Source organism: Pimephales promelas, chromosome 5, assembly GCF_988280905.1.
Source record: "Pimephales promelas chromosome 5, fPimPro1.hap1.1, whole genome shotgun sequence".
Classification (NCBI taxonomy): Eukaryota; Metazoa; Chordata; class Actinopteri; order Cypriniformes; family Leuciscidae; genus Pimephales; species Pimephales promelas.
The window spans coordinates 14,442,371-14,455,170 of NC_142773.1; the positions used below are offsets into that span (position 1 = coordinate 14,442,371).

A 12,800-nucleotide genomic window follows, 5' to 3' on the forward strand; every position below is an offset into this window, starting at 1 on the left:
TTTTTTTTTTTTCACACTGTCACAGTGATTCAGTGGTTGTCTTGTCTTATCAGTTCTTTGTTCCCAATAGAATAATGTGAGTAATGTTACATTTAAGGAGGCGTAACTCAAATTACTTACTAATAGTTACTGATCTGCTGGTCCGCCATGAGCTATTGATCGGCCCCTGCCACCATTATCCTGTCTTGAGCAATAGTAAATTGTTCTCAGATTTGCAGATCAGCCAAGCAGGGCAAACATGCTCTAATTTGTTAGGGCAATCTCATGGCACTCAGCATCCCTTCGGTATTCTAGGTGGATAAATAAAAAGACCAGGGTGATGGATTTAATGCCATGGTGTTGATGATTAGTCATTACACTGCTGGTTAGAAGGAGTAAATGTTTAAGTCTCTTGTCAAAAGGCTTGTTTGACTTGAAGCAGTGGATGCCGGTTCAAAATTTTGCCTACGTCACTGTGATGAATGGCATCAAAGTAAAGCGCTGCACAATTCTGAAACCTGCAGTTCTACTAATGCTCACAAATCTGAATTTTTATAACAGTAAGCTCTTTTAATGTGGTCGTGAGGCTATATTCGGTCGATATGAAACTGATCAAAAAAAAAAAAACGTAGTCCTCGCTACATTGGTATTTAAATAAGTATAGGCTTACGTACAGTACGTTGTACAAACACACGCTGTATTAAGCAGTACTTAAAGTTTTGAATGAAAATGTCTTCAAAGTATTTGAATTTGACATATTGTATTTATTTCACTTCAGCTGTGATAAATTATGCAAACACAGTTCGCGTTACTACGGAAAGCAGCAAGTGTCCGACTTCACGTCTTCGTTTTCAGCTCTTCACTGACTTGCTGATCGGTTACATCTGTCATGGGCTGGGTGGTTGAAGCAAGCAAGAAAGCAGGATCTAAATGCAGCAGTTTTATTAAACAAACTAGAATAATCTTATACAGGATACAGGATATACAAAGACAGACAAGGAACAGACTGAAACACAGTAATTAAATACATTGGGATCAGATCAGGGAAACAAGACACAGCTGGGGCAAATGAACTGGCGATGACAGGTAAAAAGGTGAATTAAATAAACAGTAAGTTAACACAGCGTGAAAATGGAAACAGGACTGAACCAAATACACAAAGAACGGGGAAAACACAGGACAGACATGTAACAACATCCAGCTGCTGTCAAATTTAAACATACATATGCATTTCACACTTTTTCAAATTTTTGGTCCCACTTTATATTAAGTGGCTTTAAGTACTATGCACTTACATTTAAAAACAAGTACAATGTACTTATTGTGCTCATGTTGTATTGTAAATCACTTTTGCTGCTATTGAGGTGGGATACGGGTAAGGTTAGGGACAGGTGTGGTGGTATGGGTAGGTTTAAAGGCCTGTTCACACCGGGACGAATTTCGCGCGCGTTATTCGTCGACGTTTAACGCCTCGTGACTAAACAATGGGCGCCAATGTGAGTGCAAAAACGCCACGCGTAAAAGCGTCATTTTTAAAAAAACGCCTCGGGTTCGTTTTTTTTGTTTGACGCGCCGCGTCAAAACCTATCCGACCAACGAGATCGGCGGGTTTGCTCACGTGTCTGGTACTTCTGAAGTTACAGTAAAAACTTGAGGGCGCTCAAACACAAAACGGTCTTGCCGAGCACACATACGGCGAAGAAGAGATAAGATACCTATGGGCAAGATGAATGTTGAGCTGCTGGTCTCGGAGCACAAAGAGCTATAAGATAATATTTATATTAGTATTTCTGTAATAATAGTATAGTATAGGGTGACCAACAGTCCTGTTTTCCCGGGACATGTGTAAAACGTCACTTTGTGCTTTATAGAAATCTGATTTGAGATGAGAACTGAGCATAGTGTGCGTAATGTCAGTTAGATTTTGACAAGTGAGGAGAGAATTATTTCTTTTATTTTATTTTTCTATTGTGACCAGATGTTTGTTTGTTTGTTTTCTCTCGCTCGATCCCCGTGTATGAGGAGGACGAGTGTGACGTTTGAGTGGTTTTATTAAACGCGGGGAAATACGACAACTCTCGTCTCTCGTGCATCTGTTCATCCGACAACTAGTGCTATGTTTGCATCTCTGGGCAACATCTCAACTTTGCGTTACACATGTCCTGTTTCCACGTCCCGTCCTGACTGTTTTTAAGTGATGAAAATGTCCTGGTTTTCAAACAAAAACTGCTGGGAAAGATCAGTTCTACAGCAAAATATAGATGGGCAAACAAGGTGGACGAGGAAGAAAAATGAGATAAAGAGAATGAAAACTAAAGCTATAAATAGATTTTGTTAGTTTGTTTTTGTAAGTTTGTGAGAGCTATTTTTTGTTACATTTGGAGGCATTTGTTTTAGTTATTTATTATTTAGGCCTATATATTTTTCTAATACAGAAGACTAATATCTAATATCATTATTTCATTCGTTTTTTTTTTTGTATCTGTCATAATAAAACATTGAGACATGAATATGATCACCCTAGTATAGTATTCTATTATTATTTCTGTTTTACATTAAGCGCCATCTAATGTCAGGGAATGAATTTGCATGTTCATTCGGCTTATCGTCAGCGAAAAACGCTTTGGTGTGAACACAAAAAACGCGTTGAAAAACGCTGACGAATAACACGCGCTGATATTCGTCCCGGTGTGTACGGGCCTTTAGGGTAGGTTTAAGTGTAAGGGATGGGTCAGCTGTGTAATTACAAATGTAATTACATAAATTAGTTACGGCTGTAACTACATGCTGGTATTTTTTAAATATAAGTACAATGTAAAAATATGTATGTACACAATAAGTCCATTGTATAAAATTATTAAGTCCATTGTATTTCAATGTAAGTACATGGTACTTAAAGCCACTTAATATAAAGTGGGACCAAATTTGTTGTATATTTAACTATTTTGTTAAGCAGATATTATTTTTACTGTGCTTCTCAAACTTTTCAGGCTAAGCATCACTCTAATCAAAAGTGGATTTTTATTTATCACATGCTGTTTGCTTTACTGTCGTTCAGTATGCTGCTTCATAGATGGTCACTGCATCACTCCAACATATAGTGTATCACAATTGGTCGTGGTTTTGTTTAATGTCCATGTTTTTATGTCTTTTCCCCATTGTTATGTTCCTGTTTTTATCATGTGTTTCCTTTGCTCCTTCTGTGACCCTGTCATGTGCTTCTCATTGGTTGTTTGGTTCATGTTTCTCTGTCCATGTCATGTCACTATTGTTCTTTTGTCCAGCTTTTTTCCCTGTTACTGCTGTTGGTGTGGTTAGCTTCATGGTTTGTTCATGTTTATCGCCAAGTCACGTCTTTGTTTATTTTTGTATTTGTTAACGTTTTTGTGAATAAACTGCAAATGGGTTCTCATCAAAATTACCTTCAGTGGAATCATTTCTTGTTTTTCCAGAAAGATTTGAACCACCTGACTATTTGTGAGCCATTAAAGTGGATTCTCAAAAAGAAAAGAAAAAAAGTGGTGGATCTTTCCACCACAAAATGGATGCTCATCCAGTATGATATGGATGACACTAACAAGAACCGAATATAGCTGCGACATTCACAATAATGCCACACTTGACTGCACTTGACAGAGATTTAGGTGAACAATTCAATGGGAAGTTATATTTCATTATTGCTGAAAAAACCCTTTTGTACTCTTTACTCTTTTTTTAAAAGCCTTATAATGGCTAGCTGTGTTTTGTTGTGAGACCTTTCTGTTTTTCAAGCTATTTTCTGACAAAACATGAATAATTTACATAATGTGGTCTATGTAGTCTGGGGACCCTTTTGTGAATTTTATATAAATCAAATCTAAATGATCAAACTTACTGTACAGACATTTGGGTAACACTTTACATGATAATCATACTAATACCTGAACTAATGATGAGTTAAGACATGTACTAATGAGGAACTAACCTTGAGTCATAGGAATTCCTTCATGAATATGCCATCTTAACTACACATTAGTATATGTTTGTTAATTAATGTATTAATTAACATTTTGGGGTAAACTAATATAAATCAAACTTGAGCAAGAAGCCTAACTAACTAACACATCCAACTGCATTATGATATAACGATATAAAGACAGTACACATATCCATAAATTAACCACAGAAATAACCATCAACAGTAATTTTAATTTTGAAAATTGTTCCGTTAATGAATCTGTTAATGGTTATGTTAGGTATTTCACTCTTGATGGCAGCAGTGGAATCACTTAAAACGGAATGAGATTAAATTGTTTTTAATGATAAATGCATAATTGTGTGTTGGTGCATTTGAGTAAGGTTAAATTGCAAGACATCAAGTGTCATTCGCTGATGTTTGTGACAGTTGCTGGAGGCAAATTTATGAACAATTTTACATTGTGCCATTTTAGTATATCTTTCTTCTGATCTATAACATGTTTCATTTAGTTTACCCCGAAATATTAATTAATGCATTAATTAACAAGCATGTACTGATGTGTAGTTAAGTATATTCATGCAGGAATTCCTCCTAGACAGCAACATAAGTTGGCCCAGATCCGGGCCACATCTGGTACACATGGATTCCACACGGCCCAGATGTGGGCCAGATCTGGGCCGACGTTGCTGTGTAGTTAAGGTTAGTTCCTCATTAGTACATATCTTAACTCATAGTAAAGTAATTATTAATTCAGGTACTAGTATGATTATTCAGGTACTATTATTGTAGTGTTACCAACATTTTTAATGTTAAAAAAGACATATGGTTTGTTTTTGTATTGTTGTTACTTTTGCTTTTCCTTGTTTTACAGTAATGTTGTACCACTTTAAGTTTACTGTCTATTTGATTTTTTTTTAATAAGTTTTAAAAAGATTCTCCGAATGTACAAGTGAATTGTATGTTAAATCATGCTTTAATACAAGCAAATTCGAAAACATTCAAATTCAAGTAATATATAATTGAGTTATTTCAACCCAAATTTGGGTCAAATATTGACAAACCCAGTAATCGGGTTAACATTTTAAATGACATTTTTAACCCAACGTTTGTGTTTGTCCATATTTTACCCAAAATTTTGTTAAAACAACCCAGCATTTTTTAGAGTGGATGTATATCATTATTTTGTATTATTTAGTAAGCTTGCGATTCATGATTTAAATGAACCTCTAATGCTAATTAACCCCATTTCTCTTCTTTACTTCTAGCCGTTGAAGCTGCGCTGTGAGGTTTGCAGTATCGTGTCCAGCTCTGGCCAGATGCTGGGGCGTGAGGCAGGGACTGAGATCGACCAGTCCTCCTGCATATGGAGAATGAACAACGCGCCCAGCCGGGGCTTTGAGAGGGACGTGGGCCGCAGGACGGACCTGAGAGTGGTGTCTCACACCAGTGTTCCCCTGCTAATCCAGAAGCCCCAGCACTTCTTCGGCCAGGGGAACGAGACCGTCTATGTGGTCTGGGGCCCCTTGCGCAACATGAGGCAGGATGGCAAGGGCATTGTGTACAACATGCTGCGGCAAGCGGTGGAAAACTACCCACAGTCTCGCATCTACGTCACCACAGAAGAGCGCATGAATTACTGCGACACGGTTTTCAAAAAGGAGACAGGCAAAGACAGGTGAGAGTTTTGAGTTCTCCACTCGAGTATCTCCTGTCACTCTATGTGCGACTCAAATGCTCCGTTTTCCACCCAGATATAAAAGCTGCTGTCTGTTAATATAGATTTGAAAATAGAGAGAGGCTAAATTCCTGTGTGAATGGGACATTTCGAAACACATGTGTTAGTAAATGCGGCTGTCAATCCCAAACACTAAAGGGTACATATCATGCTTTTAAATCGTTCCTTTTTACATATAAATCATACCGTTGTGATCTATATAAAACATAACTGCAATGCTTGGGTCTGAATTCCTCATTATTATAGCACCACAGGCCCCTTTTCTACCCCTTTTCTGATGTGCGTCTGTGAGCAACTCCTTTTGGAGCGGCCTCTTTAAATAAAAAGAAGATGTTTTTGCCCCGCCCGAGTTCACACTCTGTTCAACTCCACCCCTTTCTGCCATTTTTGTAGTTTGAGTAGAGATATGCAATTATATAGCGTCACAGAACATTTTTATTCGCGCGTTAACAAAATGTCACCAAGGGAAGATTTGTCCATCAATCCTTACATGTTCGAGCCAGAGCGAGCGAGTTGAAAAATAAGACGACGAAACTGCAGAACAACGACTTTATATGGATCCATTGCAACTGTTTTGTGTTATTAGTGAAAGTCGATTATTTCTCTTGTTAAAACAAGCACACTGACAAGATAAGTGACTACAGTCTAATCTTACCACTAAAAATCTGTATTGATAATATAATACATTTAGAAAAGCATCAGAAAACAACGCAGCTAAATGACTATTGATGAAACTCAAGAACAATAATACTGCAGACGTGTAACGTTACTTCAAAACAAAAACAAAGAAAGACAAAGGTACTGCTAAACCATAACCACCATGTGTTTTAAGAAAGTAAAGTACTTTATTTTTATTAACGATATTTACAGCTTATCGAAATGCTCTGTTCGTCGTCTCCAAAGATAGAAGTCGATCGGCAAACCCTTCTTTATACTGGCGGAGGTGTTGAAGTTAGAATCATTGAAGTGCTTTGCATACAGAAAACATGACTCTACCCACAGATGTGGGTACATTTCCTTGATAAAAAAACTCAACCAGGCTCTTCGAAGAGGTTCTGGTGCTGACAGACTGTGTAATGAAGCATGTCGGTCACTACATCCAACAACCGAATATTTTGAATTGCACTCTCGTAACTTCTGCATCATTGAGCTTGGACTACAAAATCGGAGCGAGAAATAAAAATGGCGGATTACTCGAAGTGTTGGGCCGGTAGTCAATGTCCTTATTTGGCAGTTCCGCTGCAAATACTGTGTGCAAAAACTGTTCAAAACACGTCATAGAGAACAGAAAAATTGGAACAGGTTGCAAAATGTGACCAAAACAGAATATGACGAAGCATCTGAAGAGAATAATTTCAACTTTTACTTCAACTGTACTTATAAACACTACAAATCTACAACAAAACTTGTTTAAGGGTCTAGCATGATACGTCAAATTTAAACCGGGTGGTTTCAGGCAGTGGCTCGAATCGGTTTTGCAAATAAGGAAGTGCAAATAAATTGGTGACAATTTACAAAAGGTTTACAAATTTCTGTAATAATAATAAAAAGAAAAACCTGCTTAATAATATTTGGAAAGCTTTTGTCCACCAATTCAAAGCCATGTGGTGCAACTAACACATGAAGAAAAACATAAAACAGGAAATAATAATAATTTACCGCAACCTACTGTCTAAACATTTTTATTTTCTTATATAGAGTATCATTTAATTAATTTCCATATTATTATTTTTTTTTAAAGATTAGGTTTAGTTCACCCAAAAAATGTAACTTCTGTCAACATTTACTCACCCTCATGGCTGTTGAAGTCTAAAAGATTATGTGTAATTAATTCTATATTGAATCAAATCATTTTTTTTTTCCAAATCTACTTTTCGTAATGTTTATTTGATGCTTTTCCCATTTAACACAACAATGACTTTAAATTATCTTTCGGGGGTAATTTCTCTGCTAGATTAGATGTGTAATTAATTTGCGATTAATTAAATTAATTAATCGCCACAACGTGTAATTAATTAAATAAATAAAAAAAATAAAAAAAAACAACGCTTGACTTTTATTAATTATTAAAATTAGATGGTTACACCTCATGACATTGTATTTATTAAAGTGAATTATTCAATTATTTTATCCATGTGAAACCAACATGAATAAAAAGATTAGAAAGTCTTTTTACTTTAAAAAGTAAGTACATACACTCTAAAAAATGCTGGGTTGTTTTAACCCAACTTTGGGTCAAATATGGACTAACCCAGCCGTTGGGTTAAATTTTTACATTACATTTTTAACCCAACATTTCGGGTTTGTCCATATTTGACCCAAAATTGGGTTAAAACAACCCAGCATTTTTTAGAGTGTATATTAGCTTAAGAGCCTTGTTTGGAAAAAAAAAAGAAGAAAAAAAGTCTTTTTTTTTAATAGGACTTACTGGCAGACATGGATAAATTGATCGAGACAGACTTATGCACCAACACGAATCCCGGAATGACGGTGATTTAATTTGACCGTTTCACACGTCTGAAACCAATGTGTTCTTTGTCCTCTTTAGATACGCAATAACTGTAAAATCTGTAGCCCTCTCTAAAATGCCACTTCAATAACTCAATGTTCTCAGGAAGGCAGAGTAAGTAAACATCTTCCTTGTGTTGTCGTCAACATCCCCGCGGTACCAAAGGTGAGATGCCGTCAGAAGAAATCAATGGATTCTCAAGGTTATTTGAGTTCTGAAGAGCACTCGCTGTGTGCTAATGAGTCTGGCACACTGTGCACTCGTAGCGCAGGAATTAATCAGCTGTTGATATCACTCATTACAGTCATCGGACCATAACATAACAGCCTCATGAATGTTTCATTTGAAGTTGAGCGCTCACAAAGTCAGCAGGTTACTCTGTTACTCTCTAAAAAGTCGCCAAACAATCTCTATTTCATGGAGAGGCTTAGATTGGATTTGATCAGTCCGACTGAAATGCTGTGATAGTTCTGCCTTTCAAGAGTAATCCCCACATGATAGTCCTAATGCTGTTGTGTTATAGCAAAGATAAGAGATATTCCTAAGGAGGGCTGGAGAGGATTATCCTTTATCCTACATCAATTCCTTTAGCGGAAAAGCAAGCAGATAGTGATGTCTCTAACAGCGTTCTGCGGTTTGTACATCCGTTGGGTGAGATGCGGCCATTTGTCGCATAGAGAAGAGCCACTTATAGCGTGAGTGTGAGTGAATGCGTGGCCATGAGCAGATGTGTGTGTAATGTCAGTAATAAATCAGCCTTAATAGAGCAGATCGGCATGTTAGGAAACAGTTGGCACTCAGCGAAGCTTTTGTTTTCAATCACATTTTATCGCTAATAAAGTGTAAATTCACAGAAGGGAGAATTCAAAAGAAGAACTTGTTATCAGATTCTAAAAGAGTTAAACAGTTAAAAAGGTCAAACATGAATCACTTTATATTAGGTGTCTTTAATAATGTATGTGGATAAAATAATGTTATATTTCGCACCTATTGTGTTCATGTTGTACTGTAAAACACTTTCTGGAATTGAGGTGGGATGCGGGTACGTTTTGGGACCAGTTTCACGCTCTGGTTAGGTTCTCCTGAGAACTTCAATATAGAGTAGGGTATGGACATGAGAGATTGCAACCTGTCACTTCACACACTTCTGAATCCTTTTGAGGTCTGCTCAGGCGGTAATGGATTTAATGGCTGTTCGGTTTTGGGGGAGTGTGAAATAAACGGTATTGATTGTCTTTTTGGTGTACCAGAATATGTCTTTACTGGATTCATTTCAGCACATTCAGACTGATGTCAGATTTAGGACTGTGTTTTAGTGATCAATGACATGATGATTATCTTTTTTTCTTTTTATGTTTTTGAATGAAGTCTCTTATCCTCACCAAGGCTCAAGGCTCACCAATAATACGGTAACACTTTACAATAAGGTTTCATTTAACATGGATAAACTCCGGTCAATTTTAACATTGAGCTCATTTTTTTTTTCAAGTGCTGTCAGAACAGACAAAACGACAAAAATCAGTGTTGCCTACACCGTGTTATCGTCTTTTTAAAGGGATACTCCACTTTTTTGGAAATAGGCTCATTTTACCACTCCCCCAAAGTTAAAAAGTTGGGTTTTACCATTTTTGAATCCATTCAGCCGATTTTTTTTTATATTTAGAAGAATATCAGTAACCAGACAGTTTCTGGTCTCATTGACTTCCATAGTATATTTTTTTCCTGCTATGGAAGTCAATGAGACCAGAAACTGTCTGGTTACTGATATTCTTCTAAATATCAGAAAATTGGCTGAATGGATTTGAAAACGGTAAAAACCCAACTATTTAACTCTGGGGGAGTGGTAAAATCAGCCTATTTCCAAAAAAGTGGAGTATCCCTTTAAAATTCGCACCCTGTTGACACCAATGGGGCATGTTCTAAACCTGCTTTTAGCCTTTTAACATCCTTGATTTGTCATTACAAATGCACAGCCATGTGAGTCGTGTTTTTAAGAGTGACTACGGTCAATCTGACTGCAGTAGATGTGAAAGATATTAATAAAAATGATGTTAATTCAGCCAGCTCACATACCTGTATTTACTTCCTGTTTTCGGTCGAAGCCCACAGTAGTCGATTGTCGAGTTCACGCGTGCGATCATCAGTGTTGTGCAAGTTACTTCCAAACTGTAATACATTAGGTATTACTTGTTACTGTTATTTAAAAGTAATTCATTACCTTACAATATTACTGTCTCAGAATTGTAATGCGTTACATTACTCATGTATTACTTTTGAGTTACTTTCACCAAAATAACTACAGAAGTAGAACTTAATTTTTGGGCTGTAAGGATATGCAATATGAAACCGAAATCGCGATTCGCCACACGACTCAGATCCACGAACCTACAGAATCGCGACACACCTCTTCCAACTCCAGCGTTATTCTCCTTACCGTCCAGATCCAATGCTGCCTTATCTTTAAATTAGGCTATTAGTATTATTTGAAGTTAACATTATAAAATACGTAGACCTACACCACAAAACTAGTTGAGGATAAATCATTTAAAATTGGGGAAGTCCAGCATTATGGACATGACATTTGCAGTCAAAACTTGAAATAAAAATTCTGTATTTCAGAAAATACATATATTGAAACATATATAGGCTACTTCCTTAAAGGACTCCAGGCATTAGACAAATATCAGTCTATGTTTTATTTTTCATATTAGCGAAAAGACATTCATGCGTGACAAAAAAAAAAAAATAGGAGGCAAAATATATTTTTTGTAATTCTGTTAATTACACTGCGCAAATCGGATGAGGAAGGGTTGGCTCTGCAGTCTCCATAGAACTTAAAATATTCATTTTATTTTAGTTTTCGTGTTCGCATTTATGAGGAAAAAACAATGTTACAGACGCGACCGCTCTGAACTGGCACTAAAAGACTGCTTTAAAACTTTTACATAGTCTGTTGCCTTTAAGAAGTAAAAGCAGTATGGCAAGCCGTTTTAACATTTAATCATTTTAACCTACAAGTCTCTATTTTCATGCTACTAGTACTTATTTTTTAGATACTAGTATCTATTCCATTAAGTACTAGTACCTATTCATTAGCTACTAGTGCTTATTCTTTAGATACTAGTGCATTTTCTTTAGATACTAGTGCTTATTCTTTAGGTACTAGTACTTATTCATTAGATACTAGTACTTATTCATTAGATACTAGTGCTTATTCATTAGATACTAGTGCTTATTCCAATAGTGTCTAGTATTTAATTATACCCAACTTGTCAAGAAAAAAAAGGACTAGTACTGATTTTTTAGTTACTAGTAACATTTTAGATCAAAGATATCTTTACCTTAATTGATACTAGTACTGTTTGAATAATCAGTATGCAAATTATATGTTGAATATTAATGAACCAACAACATATGATATGAGGATGACAGGAAACGGAAGGAGAAGAGGAGAAAGGATTAATGTAAAACATGTCTGAGGTTGTTGAACAAATTCGCAGAAAATGCAGTTATGTTGAAAGAGCACATGGACATGGAGTCTTAGGAAGCGCACATCTGAAGGCCATTGATTCGACTTTATTGAATTTAAGAAGAATTGAAGGCTCGCTGTCTCCTGAAACAATGGAGGAACTTATTAGTAGTCTATCGGATCTCAGAGCTTTCGTCAGACAGTCTGTGTCACTCGAGGAGCGCAGAGCAGACGCCTTCACAGTTCCTAGAATTCGCTCAGGTGAGGTCTGTAGCTTTCACAGATGCTGCTCGGAAACACGCTGTTACTCTGGTCTCGTTTAAAAGAGGCGTTATGTTATTTATTTATCTCGCGTCTCGTTTTCATGTCCCGCATTCCCAAATCTTTCCGAATGAATAAATATGGTGTTAATGAGAAGACTAATTAAAAAGTAGGCTAAGTCCTAAACTTCTCAGTGTCTGACCATCATCCACCTGTAGTGTTTACCGTTTACCGTGTTTACTTTGATGACTGGTGATAATAAAAATAAAATAAGTTATCAAAAAACGCTACAGCACTCGAGGGAATTAAACTATTGACTTTGGCTTTTGGTTTTATGAACTATGCTCAGTATTTCACTGCAGCATGGTAGGGTACCTTTAATACTATTTTGTGTAAATGGGTAAAAAACAAACAAAAAACTTTTTAATGTGAACACGTGCAGTATCTGAATAAGAAGTCCAGAACGTCCTGCAGAAAAATAGGCCCACAACATTAAAGATCCAAGAGTATATTAAATTGTACACATGGGGTACTTTTTATCCTTGTGTGCACCAAACCCATCTGTGTTTGCTGCCAAAAAACTCTTTTATTTCATCTGACCACAGAAGCCTGTGCCGTTTGAAGATCCAGTTGTGTCTAACAACTAAGTTTGCTGGAGTTTGTTCTTGGATGAGCGAGGAGGATTTTTATTGAAACCCTCCCAAACAACATGTGGTGATGTAGGTTTGTAGTTTAAAAAAAAAAAAAAAAAAAAATGCTCTCTGACCCCAAGACTCAACTAATCTCTGCAATTCTCCATCGGTGATCCTTGAAGAGTCTTTGGCCACTCAAACTTTCATCCTCACCGTCCATTAAGAAAATATAGACACACATCCACTTCCTGGCAGAA

At 36.6% G+C, this 12,800-nt stretch overlaps 1 protein-coding gene across 1 annotated transcript in view; it reads left to right on the forward strand.

Annotated features, from left to right (window-relative positions):
• Positions 1 to 12,800, forward strand: part of st6galnac3 (ST6 (alpha-N-acetyl-neuraminyl-2,3-beta-galactosyl-1,3)-N-acetylgalactosaminide alpha-2,6-sialyltransferase 3) — a 124,964-nt gene that overhangs the window by 69,293 nt on the left and 42,871 nt on the right. Inside the window, exon 3 of the mRNA XM_039649640.2 lies at positions 5,203 to 5,612. Coding sequence (XP_039505574.1) covers positions 5,203 to 5,612 — 410 coding nt within the window. The remainder of the gene's footprint in view (positions 1 to 5,202; positions 5,613 to 12,800) is intronic.